At 40.4% G+C, this 27,779-nt stretch overlaps 1 protein-coding gene across 3 annotated transcripts in view; it reads right to left on the reverse strand.

The window, feature by feature from the left end:
* ACOX3 (acyl-CoA oxidase 3, pristanoyl) overlaps window positions 1-27,779 on the reverse strand; it is a 122,657-nt gene that overhangs the window by 30,174 nt on the left and 64,704 nt on the right. For all 3 annotated transcript variants that reach the window (XM_075570021.1, XM_075570012.1, XM_075570008.1), the window contains 3 exons: window positions 24,661-24,781; window positions 23,525-23,647; window positions 21,654-21,767 (listed from right to left, as the gene is read on the reverse strand). In XM_075570021.1, the coding sequence (XP_075426136.1) occupies window positions 21,654-21,767; window positions 23,525-23,647; window positions 24,661-24,781 (358 nt within the window). The remainder of the gene's footprint in view (window positions 1-21,653; window positions 21,768-23,524; window positions 23,648-24,660; window positions 24,782-27,779) is intronic.

The raw sequence follows: 27,779 nt of genomic DNA on the forward strand, positions 1-27,779 counted from the left end.
AGCAGTTAAAGTTGGACTTACTCTGCAAAAGTGCTACAATTACTGTGTTTAAGATCAGACACTGTATGCCTGGAGAAAGGGAATCCATTGTATGGGCAGGTAACCACATTTGAACATTGTGCTTGGTGTGTGTTTACGCTGAATTTACTTGTGCCCATTGTTAGGCACCTAGGGAACAATCATCAGCCTGCTGGGAGTCACAACGAACCAAAACCGGAGCTTTGTTCTGCTCCGACAGCATGGCAACTCTCCGCTACAAGTCATAATTTTTCTCCTACCGAGTTAGCGGGATTTTTGAATGTTGAGGCGGGTGATCGGAAAATTAGTGTTAAATTCTGGTCTGTGCCTAGATTAGCATGGGGCCCCTATGCTCGTGGGGCTCCCGGCAACTGCCCAGTGTGCCCATGCGTTAAGACGGCACTGTAAGACCTCCATCCTCCATGATTTTGAATGGGACCGGGGAGGCTGTAACTGCCTACCCGATTCAGAGTTCTGGGAGTTCAGCAGCAAGGAGTGCAGTAGAGGATCTGGACGAGACCCGGTGCAGAGGTCTGATGAAGTCAGCGGATCAGAATGCTCGGTAGCCAGTAGAGAGCTATCAGGGAGAATCCTCTCTGTGGAAGCTGCAGGTTTGGTGAGCAGTGTCAGGTGGAGCCGATTTGAGTGCTGGATCGTGGGTGTGAGTCTCAATGGAGAGACCCCCATGGATGATCCCAGCTCAGTGGAGGATATATGTAGTTTCTCCTGGAAAGCCAACTGGAAAGTCAAGCTTTGGCAGGTGGTGGTTCCCACTACACAGGACTAGATAGCCAGAAGGCCTGTTTGTTCTCTAGACTACACTTGGGCTCTGCTTGAGCCACTCACAAGGACTAAAAGAGCCACAGATCGCTAAGCCTCGCCGGCATCCTGGGAGGACAGTGATTAGCACGTCTTGTGAATATTTGCCCTTTTATTGCATCAATCCTGGGGATGTTGATTACTGTGTTGTTGTACACTATTGTCAGGATCCGTGATCCGCGAGGAGCTCGTCACTTACCCCAACCCGTGATCGGGTTCTCCGCTCCTTCCGTCAGTCATGACGCTTTTCCTCCTCCTCCTGGGACCAGCCACCATGCTAGGTGCGCGCATCCCGCGCGGAGTTTAATACCATTCTCTCCGGTCCCGCCTCCACCCACGCGGCAACGTTATCGGTGCGGGGTCAGCAGGTGCCACATCATCTTACTGCTTCTGAGATCCTCCTCACAACTGTCTCCTGCACCCTATCAGCCTATCACGGTCAGTCTTACCGATGCGCCTCTTCTAGCCTGTACCTCACTGGTTCCTGTCTCCTATATATGCTCAGTTGGCCCACTGGCAAATCGGCTGAGCATAAACCTTCCTTCACTGCTACCCTTGCCTCCATAGTCTTGTTGTATACTCCGGTTCTTAGTTCCTGTTTCAGACCTCGGCTATTCTTCTGGATTCCGCTCTTCGAACTCCTGACCTCGGCTACCAACGACAATCTGCACCTCTCCAACCCCGACCTTGGAAAAGTACCACGATGATCCGCACCACTCCGATCCTGACCACGGCTAAGTACCTTCAACAATCCGCACCTCTCCAACCTCGACCACGGCAAGCATCTCTAACCATCCATACCTCTCCAACCCCAACCCAGCTATCTCGACCTATCTACACTCCAGACGCACCCACGCGGCTGTGGGTTGGTGTTATATACAATTCCCACCTCGGCCTCATGGTCACGCCTTGTTTGTGGTGAGCACTCCGTTACAACTATCCATAAAAAATCCAAAGTGTATTAGCTCCTTGTGTCTGGCTAGTTGTACAGTACCTAGGTCTTGTGAAGCCCATAGGGGTATAACAGGATTGAGCCTACTCTACTGGCTCTTGTGGTTGCGGACAGTAATAGGGTCTGGGCACAAATCGGGGATCTCTGTTCGTGAGGTGGCCCCCTGACTTATGTATAATAAGATAAGCAAACATACACAGAAGAGGGACAAGTAGTTGTCACAGCATATTGAATAGAGGCCAAGGAGGAGAGAGAGGAGAAAGAGGTCTTAAAAAAACAAGCACACCTGGGACGGTTAATAGAAAATGGGAAGAGAGCACAAAAAATATAAGTAGCCAATAGTATTTTGTAGAATAGGCGCTCTCACAAGCAGGGCCCTCATTACATCTCTTTATCCGTTTGTGCATGTTTGTTCTCACCTGTATATCACTGTTTATGTTTTTACAACATAAATAACTCTGTAACCCTGTACCACGCTGCAGCATATGTTGGCGCTTCCCAAATAAACGATAATAATAAAAATGAATTGTCAATCTTCTTCAGTACTTGTGCTCAACTTGTTTTGACTACAAAACCCTCTCATCTATTTAGCCTAGTCCTCCGGCTATTATCTTTCTTTTGGCCCTAACAGTATAAGTCCTGTTATATACAGGCACTGTAAGGGATAAGCTCTCTCATGAAGGTCTAGCTTGTTGTTGCAGCCTGGATGCACTGTTGCTGTATTCAGGAGCGGGCCTAACAACAACCAAAGAGTGTCATCCTTTGGGAGGATACTAGCTGGGTCACATGCCCATGATGTGATGCCTGTCAGTATCGGACCTGCCTTGTTATGGGGCATGGTTACAAGCCCCTCCCCTAGGGGAACATAAGCTGACCCTCCCAGAAGTCAGGTCTCTCTCCCCTCCCCCTGTGGAGTGGGATCATTCTACCCTTTATCCCATCAGAGGGTAAAGGAGCAGAGAAGAGGCCTACAGGGCCTCAAACCCTGTGGGTGCTGCTTCAGGGAATGTGCCTGTTCTGGATATCTATATGCTGCTAATAAAGACCAGTTGAACTATACAAACGTGGCTGCTTGTCTAGACTACTATCTGATGTTGCCAGTGTGGACCATTCTGGCTGCACCAGGATCCTCACCGGCTGGAGGCGCTGCGCTACAACTGATCATCTCTGAGAACCTGTCCTGATGTCTCCCCATACCACCGTGGAGTTCTCAGGGCTTTCTGTTTAACCTCACAGGTATGCACCACACTAGAATACACGGTAGCTCTATGATCTCACTTAGGGTGGGGGAAAGGTGCAACATATATAATTAAATCAGCTTTACAGGAAAATCCAGCTTTACAGTTGAAGTGGTCTAGATCTCATTTCACTAACAGTAATTGCTGTACTGAATAATATTTTATGAGACTGGATCTTTAACTTTAAAACTCAGCTAATGTACAGTATGCATAATTAAATCTGATTATGGACTTTAAAACTGCCATATACTAAGGGCGATATTCATTCAACTTTAATAGAAGGTTTTTATAGAATCATGCCCTGATTGGCACTATTGCAATTGTATTGTGGAAGTATAATATTTTTATATTATTAACATATGTATAACTATAAGAAAAGCCATGCTTTGTGTTACAGTGTATTGTGGGTAGCAGTGAAGCAGTAGAGTAGACCTATCAAATAAGTTTTTTCTTCTCTACACTTAAGTTTCACTTTTATTAAAGCTGACTGTATTTGTTATCCTTTCCTAGATGGGCCTCTCGCTTTACTTCTTATCTGTCAAAATTCCTTTGAGAAGTTAGGCGAAGGCGGGAAAACAGCTAAGGGTTTTGGGGGATGAGGGTGCCATAAATGATATCTTTCTTTATCCTGTCTAGTTTGCAAAATATAATTGATAATTATGTACAAATAAAATAGGATGCCCGATGAAGTCATATTGTCAAATTATGTATACACGCCAATTACTTTTTGGGTATAAGGTAGACTGCTTGAGGCATATATAAAAGTTAGTACATTTATGTTAGATCAGACTCATGTTTGATTGTATATTAATGTCTCTTGCATACAGCTGTTTGCAATAAAAGTCTCTATTCAAATCGCTTATCCGAAAAGTGACAAGTGTGGAACTCAATTTTTTCAAGACAGTATGAATAACTACATAAGACAATTTAGAGGTTCTTGGGCTCTACATCTCAGCTGTAAATGGATGGTAAATGCTATTTTACGTCTTAGACTGCTAAAGAGTAGAAAAAGTCGTAAACTAACTGTGATTCCATTTTTTCATTGCCAGTTTTTAAAAGTGAACAAGAAACAATCAGGGCACTCACATCCTGTCCACGGTTGAATGAAAATGGGTAACCAGGTACTTCAGGAACAGAAAGGCTTCATTTGGACATACAAAAAAGGGTGATTCAGTAGGGAACAGTCCTCCCACACATTTCACCCAAGTGTTGTGCTTTCTCAAGGAGTGATCATATACCGGATGTAGACACGTATATATACTGAATACTTAATTAAAAAAAATCACATCAGACACAGCTGATTGTGGTCTAATCTATGTACTTAGACATTTAATCAATGAAAAAACTTAAAATATATAAAAGTGACTCATACTGAGATGAAATCATGAAAATATATATTGCAAGAAAGACCATTATTTCAAATATGCCATACTGGAAATAGAATTATAATGTTAAACCCTGGAATAAAGTCCATGGGCATGTTACTGTATCTGTTAATGGCTTTAAATTTAAAATGTATACCACTGGAACACATTCCAACTCCCAATAGAGTGGGGGACAGAACCAGATTGCTGTATCAGAGAGAAGCGATCTGGATCTTTACGCTAGGTACGCTTCAACCCCATGGTCTAAACTCTGATTGGGATCTGGGTTGTTTTCTCTGATGCAACAGTCTGGTTCTTATTGATTGCCTCAGTATGTACATTGAGCATGGCCTCATTGTCTATTGATTTGTTATTTCATATGTAGGTTAGACTCCCATTAGGGATTATTAGATATGTTATTATTTTTATGGACATCATTCTATACAGTATTCCTAATATGTTGTAGAATGATGGCATATTCTACATATTGGATATCCAGCATATGTAAATGACTTATGCTTCTTGTGATACTTTATAGGCTAACTATTGCATGTTATATGACATATTGAATGTTATGCGATTTACAGCTTTATGCTCTACTTGTTACAATTTATATATAGGCTCTCTTTGTGCCTAACGTATGGTATGTTTATGTTACCATTCCATAATTTCTTTTTGGAATGGAACATTGTATTACTATTGATTGTTGCTATTGCAAAAGTCTGATCCATTTAAAGCCATTAACAGATAACATGCCCATGGACTTTATTCCTGGGTTTAACATTATAATTCTGTTTCCAGTATGGCATATTTGAAATAATGGTCTTTCTTGCAATATATATTTTCATGATTTGATCTCAATATGAGTCACTTTTATACCATTTTAATTTTTTTCATTGATTAAATGTCTAAGTACACAGATTAGACCACAATCAGCTGTGTCTGATGTGGTTTTTTAATTAAGTATTCAGTACATATACACATCTACATCCGGTATATGATTACTTCTTGAGAAAGCGCAACACTTGCGTGAAATGTGTGGGAGGACTGTTCCCTACTGAATCACCCTTTTTGTATGTTCAAATAAAGCCTTTCTGTTCCTGAAGTACCTGGTTACCCATTTTCATTCAACCGTGGACAGCATGTGAGTGCCCCGATTGTTTCTTGTTCACCTCGATCTGCTGTTTTCATCGGCAGCACCTGGAAGAATGGGAGGAGGGAGGAGGATCTACCGACCATACGATGAGCGGCTTGGATCGGGACAGTGAGCAGCTGGACCCGTAGTTGAACGAGAGGTTACACATATGAGGTAAGAAGATTCTCGTGCATACACCTCTAGTACCTCTCACTCTGCCCTTATATGCTGCATCTATTGGCGCGATCCAGCCCCAGCCTCCGCTGAGTTTAGCTACAACACTGCTATCCCGAAGATGTACGCCTCACTGACGGAGCATATATCCTCCCCCCGCTCAACCCCTCCGTGAACCACATCAAGATACAAGCTCATGTTCACGCACCCCAGAGCACAGGACGGCGTCTTTTTCACTTGAACCTTATACCGTCAGCTGCTTGATTCATTGCGTTTTCTATATTTGACTTGGTACCAGGTACAGTGACAGGGACTTTTTTCCTCTTATACTATTGCTGAGGATCGATTTCATACATCTCGATCTGCTATATATTTACACACATTGGATTACAACATAGTGACATACAAATTAGGAGTTTTATTATGGATTCACATTCTGAGATCACTTCACATATTGCGTTCAACTGTTTTAATACGACTACCAGAAGGGCAGAATCTGTTTTTGATCATACAAAAGAACTTTATTGTGAGGATTCCTTTGACTTAAAAATACACTTTAATCGCTTGGAAAAATATCTGACTCAAGATTTATGTGCCTGGTGGGACATAGTCTCTCTTGAGAATTATATTAAGAACAAACGTATACCCAGGGGGCTTCGTCTCACTAAAGCACCATCGTTTGGATTTGAGAATAGTGAGTTCGAGGATGATTGGTGCAAAATTCTTGATGAGTGTAGCTTTAAGCTAATGAATTTAATAATTCAACACAAACAGCGAGAAAAGATTAATATAGAAAAACTAGTCAAAGATTTGCAAACCCAATTACATACATGCACTCGGTTTGACAGCTTTAAATAACTAGATTCCAATCTAGCCACTAGAATCAACAATCTAGACAAAAACATCATGATTACCAAACAAAACATGTTTGAAAGGGATAAGACTGACTACGAACACAAACAAGTTTATGTATGGCACAAAACATTAAAGAACAAGAAAAACTCTAAAAATCTAAATCTTTCAAGGAAATCTAACACACAGTCAGCTACCAAGTCTATCCTAAAAACATCTTACAATGAGGACAGACCAGATCATGATGTTTCTGACCAAGAATTTTCACATAGTGTCTCCTTCTCCGAAAACGAGTCCAATTTATCATCTGGTGATGAGAATCGACAAGCTAGACATTCTACACTAGCAAGACATAATCAAGAGAAGGGACATCAGTCAAAAAATATCACAGGACACGAAGAACAGGACAAAAGGAGGCAAACCAGCCAAACGCCAGAGACATTGAATTATGATCAAATAAATGTCATTAATCTGTCTAAATAGTGCCTTACAGATGCTGAGACATCTGTACTTCAATTTGGGCTTTCGTTTGCTCCAGACCATAAGTTTAACTTGTTTTCCACTACAGTAGATTTATACAAATTCTTAGGTAAACTCACATTAAAAAGGTATTTTTTCAACAAGTCCATAGCTCCAGACAACACGACTACTTTGGAGAATACTAGGATTTCTATTTTTGATTTAGATACGTCTCCGAAATCAAGTTCTAACTTTAGAGAACAATGTGATATACAGGATTTAACGGATCTCTATCATGAAAATGTGTATGATGATACTAACCCTGATTATTTTCTAGGAAGGAAGGACTCCGGTCTCAAGAATAGATCCACATGTAACCCTATCTACATGAGGTCAGGCTATCAACACTTTTCAGCAACTAGTAGAAAAATATCTAAAATATCTATTTTTACTATCTGAAGGTATTGGTGTATCAGGCATCCCAAGACCGTTTCATAGAGCTAATAATCTGTCAATAGATCAAAGAGCTGCTATTCATTCACTTGCAGAGAATGATTCAATAACAATAAAAATGCAGATAAAGGGGGTACTATCATAGTCCTTGATAGTGATTATTATAAAGCCGAGGCACTCGGGCAACTCAATGACACCACTGCTTATTCCAAACTTGGTAGTGACCCCATTCTTGCTTATCATTTAGAATTCACCAAGCTCATTGAAGAGGGTATCATACTTCATATTTTGTCCAAAACTGAATGTGATTACCTCAATATCACTCATCCGGTCACACCTCTCTTCCATCACTTATCCAAAGCACATAAATCACTCCTTGCACCCCCGGGTAGACCTAACGTGTCTAGCATTGGGTCCCTTGGGGAACACTTATCCATTTACGTTGACCACTAGTTACAGCCACTAGTTCGCACACTACCTTCTTTTTTACTGGACACCAAGCACGTTTTAACCTTGTTTAATGATTTCACTTGGCACTCCAATTATATATGGGTCACATTGGATGTGACCTCACTTTACACTATTATTTCATATACACATGGCTTCACAGCCATTCGTTAATACTAGAACACACCTCCACCCTATCACCGGCTCACATCACCTTTCTACTGGATAGCATCATATTTCTACTTCACCACAATTATTTTCAGTTTGATGGTCAGTTTTATCTCCAGACACGTGGGACCGCGATAGGGGCTTGTTTTTCACCATCTACTGTATACGCAAACCTATTCATGGGTTTGGTGGGAGCTGTTCCACGTGTTTGAAGATAAAAAAACGTTCTGCCGCAATGTAGTGCTAGACAAGCGCTACAGTGACGCTTTGCTTATCATTTGGGAGGTTACCACACAAGACCATCAGTCTTTTTTCAATTATCTCAATGACAATCCGTTTAATTTACAGTTTACTCACCATTTTCACAGACATCACATTCAGTTTTTGGACCTGCCATTATTCATAGATCTAGATCGCAAAGTCCAGAGTGACATTTATCGTAAGGACAACTTTGCTTCATGCTGGGAGTTAACATAAAAGATCCCTCTTCAAAGCTATTCCTAAAGGACAATTCCTGCGTCTTCGTAGAAATTGTTAATCATTGGAGGACTTCAAAATTAGATCTATTGATCTAAGAAATCGATTCTTACAGAGGGGTTACAATAAGCATGATGTAGAAGAGGCATTTGAGTATGCACTATCAAGGAATAGGACTGATATCTCTATGGCTAAAGGTGAATCTGGCAAAGAGAATCAGGTTGTAGGAAACACTATGCACAATGTGCCCTACTTCATCACACAATATAGTAATCATAAACAAACATTGGTCTCTCCTGTCATTGGATCCTCTATTACGCAATATTGTATCTCACAACCCTAAATAGTTGCCTATGGTTTGGGATTTTGAAAAAACTAGGTGTCACCTAGTTTATTCAGAAGGAATAAAACCATCAAAAACGGGGGATTTTTTCCTCAACTTCAAGGATCACACACATGTGGACACTGTACTATTTGCACATATGTTCAGAAGACACGAGTATTTGAAAATAAAGATAGGACACACACTTATACCATCAAATCTTTTATTACATGTCAAACTAGTTTTGTGATCTATCTTCCCAGTTGTGGTTGAACAAACAATATGTTGGGTTAACCACAAGACTACTTAAAGTACATGTCTTAGAGCACGAGAGATTAATACGCCAATGTGATGACAACCACCCAGTATCTAAACATTTTACAAAGTGCCTTTTAGGTTCTCTGTCTTCACTAAAATGTATACCACTGGAACACATTCCAACTCCCAATAGAGGGGGGGACAGAACCAGATTGTTGTATCAGAGACAAGCGATCTGGATCTTTACGCTAGGTACGCTTCAACCCCATGGTCTAAACTCTGATTGGGATCTGGGTTGTTTTCTCTGATGCCACAGTCTGGTTCTGATTGGTTGCCTCGGCATGTACATTAAGCATGGCCTCATTGTCTATTGATTTGTTATTTCATATGTAGGTTAGACTCCCATTAGGGATTATTAGATATGTTATTATTTTTATGGACATCATTCTATACAGTATTCCTTATGTTGTAGTATTTTGTAGTATGATGGTATATTCTACATATTGGACATATTGAATGTTATGCGATTTACAGCTTTATGCCCTATTTGTTACAATTTATATATAGGCTCTCTTTGTGCCTAACCTATGGTATGTTTATGTTACCATTCCATAATTTCTTTTTGGAATGGAACATTGTATTACTATTGATTGTTGCTATTGCAAAAGTCTGATCCATTTAAAGCCATTAACAGATAACATGCCCATGGACTTTATTCCTGGGTTTAACATTATAATTCTGTTTCCAGTATGGCATATTTGAAATAATGGTCTTTCTTGCAATATATATTTTCATGATTTGATCTCACTATGAGTCACTTTTATACCATTTTAATTTTTTTCATTGATTAAATGTCTAAGTACACAGATTAGACATCAATCAGCTGTGTCTGATGTGGTTTTTTAATTAAGTATTCAGTATATATACACGTCTACATCCGGTATATGATCACTTCTTGAGAAAGCGCAACACTTGCGTGAAATGTGTGGGAGGACTGTTCCCTACTGAATCACCCTTTTTTGTATGTTCTAATAAAGCCTTTCTGTTCCTGAAGTACCTGGTTACCCATTTTCATTCAACCGTGGACAGGATGTGAGTGCCCCGATTGTTTCTTGTTCACCTCGATCTGCTGTTTTCATCGGCGGCACCCGGAAGAAGGGGAGGAGGGAGAAGGAGGATCTACCGACCATACGGGTGAGCGTCTTGGATCGGGACAGCCAGCAGCAGGACTCGGAGTTGAATGAGAGGTTACACATATGAGGTAAGAAGATTCTCGTGTATACACCTCTAGTACCTCTCACTCTGCCCTTATATGCTGCATCTATTGGCGCGATCCAGCCCCAGCCTCTGCTGAGTTTAGCTACAACACTGCTATCCCGAAGATGTACGCCTCACCGACGAAGCATATATCCTCCCCCCGCTCCAGCCCTCCCTGATCCACATCAAGCTAGAAGCTCTTGATCACGCACCCCAGAGCGCAGGACGGCATCTTTTTCAGTTTTTATAAGTATCTGAAATGCACTGTGTTCCCATAAAAATAAATAAGTTATATCGCCAACCATGTGTGCATACAAAGGGAAATAAAAGAATCCCTATACGTAGCACTATACCTCTACTGAAGTCATTAATATTCTAATGAAATTTTTATTATATCATAAGAGGAAACATACATATATTTAAAAACTAAACAAGGCTAAAAGAACCGAGCTTCAAGGGCCACAATGGGTCCTGATTATTGTATAGCTTTATTGATGTATATATAAGAGAAAAGCCAATGCTACATCCAATGTGACACAAATACACAGTGAAATACTTATATATTCTCTTGAATAAGGGTAATTTAGTTAAACCCTGTGTACATCTGTGTTGCCCCAATGGCGGACAGCCCGATGGGGCTCCCCAAGAGCTGCTCCCCTCGGCACAGGACTAGCGTGCTAAGAGTTAACATTTACTTGTACTTTGTGGAACATCCACCCCACTGGAATGTTAATGAGCCAAGAGGACACAAAGAACTTTGTTTTCACATCTCAACCACTCCAGTGTACATCTTTGTTGCTCCAAAGGTGAACAGCCTTTGGCGCAGCTGAAGGGCAGCCAAATGGTGTGAGCCATTTACGGATGTTTAGTGATGTTAAAGCTTTTCTATTTCAATATGAAACTCACAAACCCTATATCCCCTGTACCCAATTTTCCAACTCTATCTGTCCATGAAATGTCTGTGAATTGACTGCATAACCCTATTATCTTAATGTAACCATGTATTTTTATAACTCTGTGCCCAGGACATACTTGAAAACGAGCGGTAACTCTCAATGTATTATTTCCTGGTAAAACATTTTTTATAAATAAAACCCTTTGGCCAAAGCGTTATAAGCCTGCAAGTCACATCAAAACATGACCAATAAGCAGGTCCTAAGACTACCTATGCAAATTCTCATTTACCTCTGCTGAAGGGAGAATAATCTCAATGGGTCTGTACTGCACAGGAAGATGAAAAAACCTTGCTACTTAAAAAGTAAGGTGGGGTGAGCTTAAACCCAGGGAGGAGGGGCCACTAACCTCCAAACACCTGATGCCAGTTGAAAATAAATTGAAATTAAGGCTTATAATGCTTTGGCCAAAGTGTTTAACTAAATGACCCTTATTCAAGAGAATATATAAATATTTCACTGTGTATTTTTGTCACATTGGATGTAGCATTGGGCTTTTCTGTCTTTTGTTGTACACATTTGCCCACGTTCAGGAGCACTCCTTTTGACACACAAACACACACACACACACTAGATTACTTCAGTAGAGGTAGAGTGCTATGTATAGGGATTCTATTCTTTCCCTGTATATGCTCATGTGAACATTCCCTGTAGCACCCCTCTAGTATGAGATTGTTACAATTATTATACTAGCTGAGCGGGGGCCCCTCCCTTATCTGTGTATAACAAACCATGTGTGCAGCAATTTATATTCCAAGCATACAGACAAATAAAAATAAATAAAAGGGTGTGATATAATACAAGTAAAGAGTTCCAGACAATAGTAATAATAATAGTAATAATAATAATAATAATAAAAAGACATGTGAGTGTCTGACCTGAACACGTAAAACACCAACTACAGTATAATGAATATTAGACAAGAACCCACCACAATGAAACAATAACATGAGAAGCTGATTATTGAAAGTTACGCTATAAAAAAAGTAACTATTCAATTGGACCATAACCCCATACCATAAATACACTGCAGAATAATTATCCACATCACGGCATAGTTTATACTTTTGGCGAACAGCCTCTTACAGAAGGGCTAAAAACAGATTGAGACCAACCTTTACTAAATGGTGCCAACTAGCATCACTCCTTAAAGCCCGTTCCTTAACCCAAGCAGTGGCATAACTATGCCTTAAAGGTCCCCCGGGGCGATGTCATTAAGTCGCTGCTTCATGTCGGCGCATTGCCACGGCACTGTATCGCCATGTAACGTCGTGTTGACATGGTGATGCAGCGTCACGTGACGCCGCAACATCATGGAGGAGGGCAATCTGTTTTATTGCTGTGGGGAAGACCACAGGACCACTTTAACCGCTTGGGGGAGGGGGGGAAATCATCAAGATTCCGGAGAGAGGGTCCCGACTCCCTTGGCCCCCCGTCCCACCCCAGACCCAGGGCACCCCGGGCGGTAGTAACACCACTGAACCCAAGCCATGGCACGTTTACTATATGTAGACTTGGTTCCTTTATACAGCATATTCATCTGAATTACTACTTCAAATTACAGCAAATAAAAATATCACTTGTAAGCACATTCAGGTCTTGGATAATGGTGAAATGCCGGGTCGCAGACCTGCCTCTTAGCTTACAGTGCTTCCACAACTGCCAGTTATTCTGGGTAATAACATGCAAATGAGCACACAGTGTCACTTCTTATGCATTTTACCATGGACCATTATTAACTTATGCCTGCTGCATTACACAGCGTTCCAGCACAGCCTGGGTTAAAGGACTGCATAGCCAGTAAAATCAACTCACAGACAGCTGTTTCAGCCTTTTGGGTCTCATCAGTATGGCTGGTTATACTGGCTCTGCAATTTAGTCACTTTTTTACCCACCATAAATTACTTCAAATTAAAAATCTAATATTCTGCACAAGTCTACATTTTTATAGACCAAGGTATACAATAACAAAACACTGCCATCAAAACTATAATGTTTGATATTACTATATATTTGGTGAGCTTGCCAAACTGAGAATTGCAGTCCATTTACACAGCATGTAAAGAGATAGTTGCATTCACGCTACAATTTGTTTCCAGTAAAAAAAAAAAAAGACGTTTGCTAAAGAGATGAAAACATCTGGTGTTCATTCATCCCACTGGTATTCTTGTGACTCACAACTGTGCTCTGCGTCAGTAACATTGTGTGCAAATGAACTTTGACAGATAAAGTGTTTTTCTTCTAATTTATCACTACAGTGATTATCAATGTTTTTATCTTTATATCGCTTTTACAGAAAGCTTTAAAATGCCAAAGTACAAAAGTTATATACAAAGTTTTACTTTACATTTACGTCACTTAAACCAGGGGTGCTCAACTACAGTCTTCAAGACCCCTCCAACAGGTCAGGTTTTAAGGATATTCCGGCTTCAGCACAGGTGGCTCAGTCAAAGACTGAGCCTCTGATTGAGCCGCCTGTGCTGAAGCAGGGAAATCCTGAATACCTGACCTTGAGGACTGCAGTTGAGCACCCCTGACTTAAATAACACGGAGGCTCTCGGAGTTGGTATTAAGAAGAAACTGAAGGGCAGAGCTTACTGTTTTAAGCTATCACTTTTAAAGTAAAATATAAATTAAAATTATTTTCGGTCAATAGCTTTGATCCAGTCATCCAACTGTCCAAAAAGCACACAGACTCCGTCCCCGGTGGTCACGGCGGCGCGCGCTACGGTGTGCGCGCCACACACCACAGCACCCTATGGGGCAAGCCCCAGTGGCTGTGTGTGTGGGCGCGCAAAGCGCTGTGACACTTACCCTAGCAGGGAAGACAAGAATTTTGCCTTCCCATGCCGCGACGCGGTCACATGGTCGGCACGCAGCCAAACGCAGGGCAGATATGTCCCATCATGGCTGCGCCCCCTGTGCTCCTGTAGAGCTCCCCTACAAACCGCCAATCGTGGCTGTAGTCTCTGCACGCACCGCCATGTCACCAGGCGCGTGTGCAGCAGGGAGGGCTGGGGCCGTAGCCTAAGCCGGTCATGTTAAAATTGGATGGTGCTCACTCTAATTACCCTTAAAGCAGACCCCTGGTTGTATTGTTTATTTTGTCCCCCCTTAGTTATAGGTTTGAAGTAGGGGGTCTCCTGAGCTAAACTACACTAATTTCAGCTCTGGGGATCCCATGCTTCCCGAGATACTTACCTCCGTATGGGGTGCTGGTATCTCTGCAGGTAGCAGCTCCGACGGTGCTTTTTGCGGCTAACATAATGGCTGCTTAAATATCCAGCATATTGCGGGCCAGTAGCAAGCCGTGACGTCATCCCTTGTGGCTTCCTATTGGCTTGCGTGACGAGGGACATTTGAACATGAAGCAATACCGGCACCTCCCTACAGAGGTACAGCAAGTATCTCTGGAAGCAGGGGTCCCCGGAGCTGAAATGAACACAGTTCAGCTCTGGAGACCTTTTGCTTCAATCCTAGAACTAAAAAATAACCAAAGCAAGGGATCCAAACTGGAGAGCTGCTTTAAATCCGCCGCCATAGTCCAAAGTACAGTCCTTTTCCATACTAGGTTGCACTTTAGGCGCAAAGGGTTTCATAAAGCTTCAAACAGCAAGCTATCATGCTCTGCACCAAAATAAATGTATCTTTCTGGGTATATTTTCAAACAGCTGGTACTGTTCTTTTTAAGCCTGCATGTTCCATCTTGTATTCCTAAAATCCTGGAGGTTATTCATTATACTGCCATAAAAATCAGCACAGCCAATTTACTACTTGCATACAGTAGATAAAATAATAATAAACCACCTTCATCATAATGCATTTGTAAAATGTTACTGATCTATAGCAATAGTTGATCTGTGTGGCTGCAATTGAGGGAAGAGCTGATTCAAATGTATTTATTGCATATTATATAATGAATAAGCTAAGCTCCAAATGGATGGAAATGGTGAGTGATCCACATCATTGTTATATGTAGCAGCATGTTCATTGTCAGCAGGGCTTCCAACCACTAGCTGCTGCTTTCATCTCCTATAATATAAAAACACATGTATGTATGATGCTTGTCTGGTGATTAGCCTGTCTGTGCTACGTAAACTTTATTGAACTTTGCTTTTCTCACAAAGATTTTCATTTTACAAAACGGTTTTTGATGCCTAGCAACACATGACAAGCACACAAAATATATGAATACCAGTCCCATGGAGAAGGTGGTGTCTAGACTGAGATGTTCTCCTAGTGTTGCAGACAGTAAGGGTGTGGACCTCATATCCAGATCAACCACCAGGGACATTCTTTTCCAGCGATCTTTTACAAAAAAAATGATATGACCCAAATACTAATGAAACGCATATACTGTATATATACACACAACTCTGCTATCTGAACCATGATGCAATATTATTAAAGGACCCTCTCCACAAGCACAGCTGCCAAATGGATATCAAAAGACTAATCCCTCACTCTAGCCTATCAATGGTTCATAGTGGGTCCGGCCTAAGCAGGGCTTGCAACTTTCCCGTGACAATGGAGGCAAAGAGTTATTTGGTATTTCGTAGGCAGAGCAGAAAAAGGTTGGTTGCTTTAGACAAGAAGGAACAATTAAGACAAACACTTTAGTGAGAAGACTGCTTATGAAATCAAACAACATGTGAGTGTCCACTTCTATACTTTATACTGAGTAAATGATGATGCTATCATAAGACAAACAACGAAGAGTGACAAACATTAATAAAACTTTTTTTGTTTGCTAAATGGACGTCTCCATTTATAATGAAATTACAATATTTCATAAGTCTTCTTAATTAATACTCTGTACAGTTATAATTTTATATAAATCTACTGGTATAACAAAGTATACACAGACCTGTGACGTTTTAAAAGTCTGATACAAAAAAAATGTTCTATGAAACTCTTTGTATAGACCTGCAAACCTTCTCAAAGACCCCCCACCCCTTTCAACAGGTAAGGTTTTCAGGATAGCACTGCTTCAGCACAGGTGACTCAATCACTGCTTCAGCACAGGTGGCGCAATCAGACCCTTCTTCAGCATTGGTGGTTCATTCAAAGGCAAAGTTGGAGCTGGGATATCCTGACCTGTTGGGGGGGCTTGAGGACTGGAGTTAAGCACCCTTGCTCTAGATTCCAGTCTCGCTTTCATTACAAGCTGCACAAAAGGTCTACCATTCAAACATAATGTAATTAAAAAAATGTTGTACATCTTAATGCAATGCAACGTGCTACATAAAGTCTGCAATACAATATCATAAACATATCCCATAAACATGAAAAGAGAAAACTGGGGAAGTTTAGCGCATCAGACAACATATCATTCAACCCAAAAAAGAAATACAAAACGTTGTTTTCAATCATTTGTGACTAATTCTACAGTATATTGACTGCGTAAACACACTGTATTGTTTTTCCATGAATTAAATAATACAATATCGTACTCAAGGGCCTATGTTACAAAAGCAATGCTGAAGAGAATTGGTTGTCTGATTGTCTGATTGTTTGAGGGAGTGCAAGTTAACTTCAGAGTTATACTCCTCGGTACTTCTGGTCCCTAGATCCTATGTATTCTCCAAAAGGGATTTGATTAAAATAAAACACAAATGTGTTGGCTAACTATCTGAACATATGATACCTCTCCCTCACTTATAATAGGAGGGAAGTCAAATGTGGATTTTTTTTTACTACATGGTCTGATTACCTTCTGGAGATTAATTACTTTGCCAAAATCATGTGCTTCTCTTAAAAGACAGAAGGTTCCATTTGCAGCAGGTACTGTATGTCAGGGTAGCCTCAGTAAAAGTCATTAGGATCCGATATCAAATTATAGTTCATTTGTTCTACAACATACCAAAGAGGCTCATCTAAAAATATATCATGTGCATACAGTTTTACTCATATCATTTAGACACAAATGTGACATATAAAGATTTTAAAAACCAGCAGACATAAAGTAATAAAAAAGGCATTTCTTTTAAAGTATGTATATATATATATATATATATATATATATATGTATGAAAGAAAAAAGAAAAAAACAGGCGCACACCTAGTGCATTAAAGTATAACAATGATTTTATGGAACATTAAAAACAGACAAATGCCCACTCACAAGTATAACGGTTTTAAAATGCAGTTATGAGATAGGCCCTCATATGCCAGTGGTAGCGTTCGAGCCAGCAATGGTGTCCTCTCGTGCGCGGTCTCCTTCTACCGGAAGTGACGTTCACCCGGTCTGGTGTCCCGCAAAACGGAAGTCCCTCCAGGAAACCGAGCCCTCGCTTGCCTGCTACTAGCTGCTGCACCACCAAGGGAGCCAGAGATGTATATATATATATATATATATATATATATATATGTATATATGTATGTATATATGTATTATATACATATATATATATATATATATATATATATATACATACATACATACTTTAAAAGAAATGCCTTTTTTATTACTTGATGATATATACATACATACATACTTTAAAAGAAATACCTTTTTTATTATATATGCTGTATATATATATTTTAATATATGCTGTACATATACAGTTAGGTCCGGAAATAATTGGACACTGACACAATTTTCATAAATTTGGCTCTGTACGCCACCACAATGGATTTGAAATGAACCAACCGAGATGCAATAGAAGTGCAGACTTTCAGCTTTAATTCAAGGGGTTGAACAAAAATATCGTATGAAACGTTTTGGAATTGCAACCATTTTCATACATAGTCCCCTTATTTCAGGGGCTCAAATGTAATTGGACAAACTAACACAAATCATAAATAAAATGTTCATTTTTAATACTTTGTCGAGAATCCTTTGCAGGCAATGACTGCTTGAAGTCTGGAACGCATGGACATCCCCAAACGCTGGGTTTCCTCCTTTTTGAGGCTTTGCCAGGCCTTTACTGCAGCTGTCTTCAGTTGTTTGTTTGTTTGCGGGTCTTTCTGCCTTAAGTTTTGTCTTCAGCAAGTGAAATGCATGCTCGATCGGGTTGAGATCAGGTGATTGACTCAGCCATTGCAGAATATTCCACTTATTTGCCTTAAAAAAACTCCTGGGTGACTTTTGCAGTATGTTTTGGGTCATTGTCCATCTGTAAAGTGAAGCGCCGTCCAATCAACTTCGCTGAATTTGGCTGAATCTGAGCTGACATTATATCCCTATACTGTTCAGAATCCATCCGGCTGCTTCTGTCTTCTGTCACATCATCAATAAACACTAGTGACCCAGTGCCATTGTAAGCCATGCATGCCCATGCCATCACACTGCCTCCACAGTGTTTTACAGATGATGTGGTATGCTTGTATTCCAAGCCTTCTCCACACTTTTTTCTTCCCATCATTCTAGTACAGGTTGATCTTAGTTTCATCTGTCCAAGAAATGCTGTTCCAGAACTGGGCTGGCTTTTTTAGATATTGTTTGGCAAAGTCTAATCTGGCGTTTCTATTCTTGAGGCTTATGAATGGTTTGCACCTTGTTGTGAACCCTCTGTATTTGCTCTCGTGAAGTCTTCTCTTTATGGTAGACTTGGATAATGATATGCCTACCTCCTGGAGAGTGTTCTTCGCTGGGCTGGATGATGTGAAGGGGGTTTTCTTTACCATGTGTAGCCTCCTGTAAACAGCACAGGCTATACCTATCTCCCTTCTACTGTGGTAAGTCCTGTTAAGATCAGGCACCAGTAATCATCATGGGTTTTCCCCCTTCATAGCCCTGCCCTGAGTGGTAGATGCAGGCCTGGACTCTTCTGCAGGCGTGAGCAAGAGGGGAGGTTCTGCTGACATCACGAGAGGTGGGGCTAGCTCTATATTTAGCAGCCAACTCCTGTAAGTGACGAGTCTGCCGTGGGACTGTCTGAGTAGTGAGTCCTGCGGATCGGTACAAGGAGTTGGAGGAGACCGCGGTCTCACCTGCGCAGCCGTGCAGGAGCAGAGAGAGGAGTGGAGAGACTCAGCCACTTTGAGTAGAGCTGATAGCATTATAGACCTGGTGGACCAATGCCCTCACCCCCCTGCCTGGGGTGATGGGGAGAATCCAGTCCCCACCGCGAGGATAACCTCGGAGGTGGGCCGCGGGGTATTGAAGCCCCAGCCCAGACCATCCTGTCGGAGGAGAGACTTGGAGGGAAGGAGAGGAGGAAATATCTGTGTGGAGGAGAGTGGAGCAATTAGCAAGGCTTTGCTGTTGTTGTTGCGGCTGCTGGACGCCACTATATTTGGGAGTCGCTGATCTGCCAATAAAGAGACTATCCTTTGTACCAAAGACTGTGTGTGAGTTGGAAGCTATTACCCTGGGACCGAAGGGGTTCTTCTATACAGGTCCTGTCCCATATTCCTGGGAGTATAGAAGATGGAGGCGCTGCACCACTAAGAAATCATGGAGGCTACCACCCCAAAAGCCCGGTCCCAGCTCCCCAATAACATCGTGGGAAGCTCAGGCCCCCCTGTTCCGCACAGGTATGCACCACCACACCGCATGTAATCTGCCCTCATGCACCTTAGACACCACCGTAGAGTCTGGGGGGGCGGGGGGAGAAGCAGGGTTACACATGGAAAGGATCCTACGATCATCCACCCCTTTTGTCTTCCGTGGATGTCCAGGCCTTTTTGTGTTGCAGAGCTCACCAGTGTGTTCTTTTTTTCTCAGAATATACCAAACTGTTGATTTGGCCACTCCTAATGTTCCTGCTATCTCTCTGATGGATTTTCTTTCTTTTTTTGCTGCCTAAGGATGCCCTGCTTCACTTGCATTGAGAGCTCCTTTGACCGCATGTTATGGGTTCACAGCAACAGCTTTCAAATGTGAATGCCACACCTGGAATCAACTCCAGACCTTTTACCTGCTTAATTGATGATGAAATAACGAAGGAATAGCCCACACCTGTCCATGAAACAGCTTTTGAGTCAATTGTCCAATTACTTTTGGTCCCTTGAAAAAGATGGGGCTACATATTAAAGAGATTAATTCCTAAACCCTTTCTCCAATTTGGATGTGAATACCCTCAAATTAAAGCTGTTATACTGCACTTTAAGCCCATATTCATTATTTAACTGTAACTTGAATTTATTTTGGTACACAGCCGAAATAACAAAACTGGTATCAGTGTCCAATTATTTCCGGACCCAACTGTATGTATGTATGTATGTACTTTGACAAATGATCATTAACACATCTTTAAAAGAAATGCCCAGGGACGTGGCCAGGACTTGCCCAGTGGTTGGGCAGATAGTGAAACCAGGTAGGAGCCCAAGCACGGGGCAAATATCCCTCTCTGCTCATTGCCACCCTTGGGATGGCTTTCCAGAGTTATGGGTAGAGTCTGACAATCATCCCCAGGCCCAGAAAAGCTGCGCCTCAAAATTCAATTAGGCACCACACAACTCTATACTGTTAGCAGCAGTTGCAGTAACAGGGAGGGCCTGGTGATTTAATTTTTTTCTGATCCATCCCTTTCCTAGCTACATCATTGCTAGTACCCAAGTTATTTTATAAACAAAAATAGAAGTTTCAGCCGCACTGGATGTAGACAAAAATATGTAGCTAAATCATGTACTGCATTTAAAGGAAAGAAATGTTGTTTATTTATGCGCGGTTGTTTAGAATGCACGTAAATATTGTATATGGCTCAGCAAATGAAATTTACAGACACTGCAGGCAAAAATAGCTTTTATAAAAAGGATTCGATATTAAAAGAAAGTTCACGTGCAACGTATCATTATGCTAGAAGGGTTTCAAAGAATCGCATGACAATTTAGAAATGATCAACTTAATAACAAAGGAAATTATGGTCCTGTACATTTTTAATATACAGTACAATAAAACCCCAAAGCAATAGCTCAAATGTACGTTTAAGTTTTCCTGCTCCCTCACAGAGGATGCGGCCACTAAACATGTATACCAAAAATATTGTGATATACAAATGTGTTACAAAATGTGCACACTGAAGGATATCAGCTAATGAGAAAAACTCTTAGAACATGATATACATCAAAAATTACGTATAATAATGAATCGTGCCATCTTGAAAATGACCATATGTGTATTTGAACATTACATGGTAGATGCTCAAATTAATTCTTACAACGTTCTAGTATGTACTGTGTAAATGCCATTTTTCCCATTCAGAAATCATTTTTTCTGAATATATAGATGTTGATCCTACTTTTCTAACAGTAAACCTACTACTGGGATATCCCATAAACTGTGCCCTACTTATAAAAAAGGTCTACTCTAAAGTAAATACCAGTGACATTTATAGCACCAAGTTATATTACACTATTACCTGTAGACTCCATGCATTCTACAACAGTGGTTGCTGTGAACTTTTGTCCCAAAATGTTCTTGAAGTCTTTAAGAAAATGTATTGATCCAAGAGGGGACTCAACAGGAATGTTATCTGTGAATAAAATGAATGTATTACTTGTTGGAGATGGATATTCTTTTCTATTAGCAACAATCAATTGCCAATCTGGATGCCGACACACCCAGTTCACTAGGGAGTCAGCCTAATATAATATGACTAAAGGCTTGACAATAAATAATCCAAGTAGGTTGTCTCCGTTTAGAATTTATTCTGCCTTTCACAAAAGGGACCAGCAGAATGAAAAAAAAAAAACTGTTACAAAGAAATATATAAAAGCAATCAAACGTATAAACTATTCATTATCATGTGATTTGTATCATATTAGTCATGCATTTAGTAACCGCTCTAATAAATATTATAATTTCAATAGTTCATTAGAGTTTATTCTTATTTTCCATCTAATCAACAAGATAATTTTTTTTTACAAAACAATTTGTTTCTGTCTCCTTGTTGTCTGGTACAACCAAAATATATTACCCATCTTGACCTTGCTTTTACCAGCTTCCCAGTTCTAATCCCCCCTTATCGCCTTTGTTTTACATTCCAATTGTCCGACTGAAATATATTGCTACAGATGCAAGGGGTCCTCTAAAAATGTTAGAACACTAGAGTGTAAGCTCTTTTGCAACTAGAAATAAGTAATGCCAAGCTAAAGCAATCACTGCAATAATAAAGAATAACAGCATAGACAAATATAAGATAATCATTATGTGCTCAGTTATCTCTCTCCTATCCACATTAATGTGAGCACGTAATATAAAATAATCTAAGACAGGGCTCTTCAAGTGGTAGGCTGTGGGGAAGGGTCTTGATGTGGCCCTTCAACTCTGCTCCTGCTAATTTCATACTAGTTGTTTAGGCTAATGTATGAAAAACTGCATACTGAAACTAACTCGTAAGTTAAGGTAATATAAATAAATATACATGGTACAGATGTTCGCAACATTTTTTAATATAATAATTTTCATGTCTTTAAATGTCTCTAAAAGTGCATTACAATTAGCTTGTGGCCCTTCTACTCTTAAATGTTTTCTAATTTGGCCTCTTAGGAGAACTAGCTGAAGAGCCCCGATCTAACCTATTAAAATCAACAGAAAGACTGCTTGAAGGCTTAAAATTAATAATACTGTGCAGTAGCTATAGTTTACAAATGAACAGGTAGCTGGTACACTGATCATGCAGATCACATTACCTACTGTGTAGCCATTATACAATATGGTTCACCAAGTGTATAGTAAAATAGATTGCTCCGGAAAAGGTTTACATGAGTCACACTGTATATACTAATTTAAAAGTATGTATTAATATATGTAGCAACAGCTTAATTACAGGGGGCTATCTCCCAGCTGCAAAACTAGGGAAAGAAACTGCACCAGAATTGTTATGGAAAAACATTCCTATTAGAACAAATAGGGGTTTCTCTTTCATTAATCTGTTACAGTATTATTGCACCAGTTTTGCCCTATTTTTGCAGCCGGGAGACTTTTGATAAATGAACCCCTCAGGACCTTATTCAATATGCCGTGAAGCTGCTTCCCCAACTTGGAGAGGCTTTTAGTCCCATTCATTAGAATAAAGCTGCACTGGGAAGACTACTTCAAAGACCATTACACGAAGGCCTCGCCAATTATCCAGTGGGGGCTCATTATACTGAACATCGGTATTTATTATAAAGAGGAATGGGAATGGTTATTAAAGTGCGTGTGTTTGTCTGATCTTGTGTTATCGGACCAGCCACCCTATAAGTATTATATGATGACTGTACTGTTCTAGTATAACCATATACTAACCTTCGTGTACCGACTGCACCAAATTCAGTAAATAGTTGCTAGTTTGTTGAAGCAGGACATTATTGTCTCCTTCATATGTGCAGTTTGGATCATTGTCATTGCGGATGTCACCTAAACGGTTCACTTTATAACAAATAAAACAATACAAAGGTTAAACACCAGTATAATTAGAAGCAGATCTAGAAATGTGAGCACAAAAATAGACTTTGAGGTTGTGGATTCATATGGTCAAGGACTAATAGCTCAAAGGAGGATGGGGTATATGTCGGTCACAGGGCAGAACAATGATTGTCACCATCACCAAATGTATTTCCGAGATAGAAATGTATCTAAAAACAGCCAAGGTCTGACCCAGAGAGCAATACATTTAAAAGAGAAGTTGAATGTTCCTTAAAATGGCTAAAGGGAATGTGTAATCTTCTAGTTGTATTGTACAGTCAATAAAATAAGCCAATGTGTGAATGATATATACTGTAAAATACAAAGAGGGTAACACATTACAGCTCAGTACACAGTACAGACCTACTGTACACAAACTATAACCTTCTCTTGCTTAACAAGGAGTATTGCATTTTGTACATTATTTCTCTTTGTCATTCTGCCTAAACAAAAAAAATTATTCCAAGTCAGATACTAAACTTACACAGGATATGCTGACGAAAAGGAGTAAAGATTGTACATAATAAATGGATTTGACATTACTACATAGGGAGAAAAACTTAAAATCCTTTTAAGTTTTAGATGAGAAATCACCGAATACAAAAACCACATCAAGTGAGTAGTCATCGACATTGATTTCAACTGGAATTTTTCTTGAATAGATCTGGTGCTGTTTTTTGCACCTGTATTCCATCTAAAACACATTGCCTGTCAGCTTTGAGGGATGATTAGCAAATGAAAATAATTTTGTATATCATTCATTATTAAACATACTTTGCTAAATCAGCCTTAAATACTGTATATAAGAATACAACAAACTGAAATACCTCAGCCCCTAATCATTTCTTCAAATCACTTTGATTTGTAAGCTAACAGAGGACTGAAGGGGCCAAAATCGTCTGGAATAAAATCATATCAGCAACTGAGACAAAACATGCCCACTTCTGTAATAATGATAATTCAATGTGAACACTCACTAGCTAAGAAGCCATGACCTCCACAAGCTTCTCTGCATTCCTGTGCCCCTTGCTGTGCAGTCCAGGATGCCAGCGGTTTCCCAGCAGAGGACAAAGCATGGATTTCCTTGCCAAGTTCAGCCTTAGAAAAATTAAATAATTGGTGCTTAATGAACAAGATAAAAACACTTGGTACCATACAGTACAAAGCATCATGGGTGACAATTTTTTTTTTTATCGAACTTCTTCATTTTTTTTTTAACCCCTGTAAAATTATATTTGTCATATATTTTTAACGGACAACACAGTCCCACTGTATCACTATGTAACTTCTTACTTCTTGACGTTTACATAAATATGGATGAGCGAGCAACACAACATTGGGTTAGAAAGAGCAGCAGATCGTGTTGGAGAAATTATTTAAATTCCCCCCACCCACCACATGAATATTGCGCACCATACAGAGATAACACATTCTTCCAAACTAGTGTTTTTCTATTGACTGAATTGTTGAGGCGCCCCATGAGATTATCATTCATTTGTTAAATTAAAGTTCTCCCAAAGCTGGTTGGAAAGTGAAATTAAATACCATGTTACTGCTAAAACATACATTTACAATCTTAGACTGATCACTATTACAGTGCTTGCAAATTCACATTTTCTAGTACAGAAGTGGACAGGCTTCATTGTGTCCTCTACTGTGACATGATGGGATATATGGTGATATAATCGGCCTTTGCGAGGCCCCAGGCAGCATGCTGGCAGCCCTGTGAACAAAGTTAAGGTTGACTTACCTTGGAAGAGTGGCCATCCTCTGGCATCGTCATTTGATGTTGGTCACCATGGCAATGCGATGCTACAGGAGGCGGCACGCTCCAAAAACGTAAGTCCCCCCTCACCTTGTGTTGAGAAGCGGCCCTGCCAGTCCTGGGGCCCTGTGCTCCATCCTCCAGCTACTCCCTCCGGTTGAGCGGAAGCTGGATCCCAGGAACCGACAGGAGGAGGGAGAGGGAGGATGGGGCAACCGAAGGTGCGGGGCCTGAGGCGACCCGCCCTAAAACCAGCCTAATCCTATGTGATATTTAAGTGCTGAGATATGTTGTGTAATCCGGAGAACTCGCTACTATGTATTTTAAAGGAGCAATCCATGCAATAGCCTATATTTGTGTTTTTTTTTTTAAAATAAACAAATCAGTTCTGTAATATTAGACACTTTTTTATTGAACTCTTAATGTCATTTCTAATGAGTTTTAACATTCTCAGCATCCTGTGATTTCTACAGTAGGTTTAAGCCCCTCCCAAGCATTCCAAGATTTTTGCAACACTTTCCTGTTTGTGATCATTTGTTGCCAATATTCAGAGCAGCTTAAGCTGCAAACTGTAACCTTAGTAATATCAGGATACATTGTAGCTGCTGAGTTACACTGACTGAAGGATTGATTGAAACTGAAAGGCAGCCATTTAGTGAACCCTGGGAAGCAGGATCTTTGCTGAAAGATCGCGGGAGAATTAATCGATCGGCAGCTTAGGCAATTAGTTTCCAAAGGCTACATATATATATAGATATACATTTATTTTTTGAAGTGCCGCTTGCATTGCCTCTCTAACTTGTAAATGCACAATCTTTAATAAAGAATATGCTAAACTCATACCTCGTTTCTCTTCACATGGAGAACCTCTCATTAGTCTGAGGCACCTTTGGAGAAAAGGCATCCAGGCTGAGAAACACTATTCTAAACACTCCTAGTCCCCATAGCTACTACTACTACTTTCGCTACTGTAATAGTTTTATTATTGGTGTGAGTAGTGGGATATAAAGTATTAGTGGGGGAAGTTGGTCAGTTAGGATTGTATTAACAAGCTACAGTAATTATATAAATTCTCCAAATAGAAGAAATTGTTAACATTGGAAATACAGATGACATTAAACTATAATGCTAAATAGAGCACACTCATCTTCACTCATTGAATTATTCGAAATTAAAGGCGCACTCCATGCTAAAGTCGATAAAAAAAAATCAAATTATAAAGCAGGAGCGCTGAACCGAATTAATTTCACCCCAGGAGAACCCCTGCTTTCCGCGATACTTACCTCTGTAGGTACTGCCAGTACATCCTGGTTCTTAAACCTCTTGTGTCATGCGGGCCAATAGGAAGCCGTGGCAGATGATGTTGAAGCTTCCTGTTGGCCCGCCTACTGCAGGAGATATGAATCTCCATTTTGTTTCCCCAGCACGGGATTGTACTGGGGCACCTTCAAAGGCAAGTATCCCTAGAACTGAAAGTCAAGTTTAAAAAAAAACCTAGGCGGAATGGCAACTTTAATATAAAGTGCAGAATTTCAACTGCTTTGCGGAGATCACTTCTCCTGGTTTGTACTGTAGTGCATTCAAGCTTTCCCTTTGTCAAGATGCCACAAATATTTGACAATTTTGGTTTGAAAATAAGCTATAAAAATAATTGCAAATCAGTGTAAATACACGCGCACATAACAAGCTACTCAATTAAATAACCAACCTCAAACAAGTGTTTTCCACGCACAAATATAAAACAGATGTACTCTGCAAAACATTGGATTTAGTGTTCAGGTGGCTAAAAATAAATTTTCACATATTCGAAAAAATAAATCCGGTTTCATCTCCTTAACAGCAAAAACAGTTCATGACCTTCAGTTACTTGGGAATGTGCAGCACGTGCTCTGCTGAGCCTGCACTGGCAATTCCTGTAAATATTCAAACAATAAATACAGAAAGGGCTGAAAAGATCAAAGGCCGGTAATATGAACTGACCGACATTGGGAGATTTGATGATAATGAAGTGCGCTCAGGCAGTCTTCCAGTAAATGTTACCGCGGCTGCAGAAAGATTGTGATGGTGTTGGGCTTGTGTGGATAATATGTCAGGTGTGAGGGAAGAATACCAACAATGCAGTGCTCCCGAGCTGAACGATTCCAGGAGTTAAAGCAATCAAGTACATCATCCATTAAAGAGGTCAATTCGTAATGAAAAAAATCCCATAAGGAGTATATTAAATGGTTGGGTCAATCAGTCTGAGCTTGCAAATGCAAGTAGTAATATAACCACTCGCAGTCCAGATGTAACTGGATATATATTCAAGGTGCTGCGTGCGGGAACATGGGA

This window comes from Ascaphus truei, chromosome 1 (genome assembly GCF_040206685.1).
Source record: "Ascaphus truei isolate aAscTru1 chromosome 1, aAscTru1.hap1, whole genome shotgun sequence".
Lineage (NCBI taxonomy): Eukaryota > Metazoa > Chordata > Amphibia > Anura > Ascaphidae > Ascaphus > Ascaphus truei.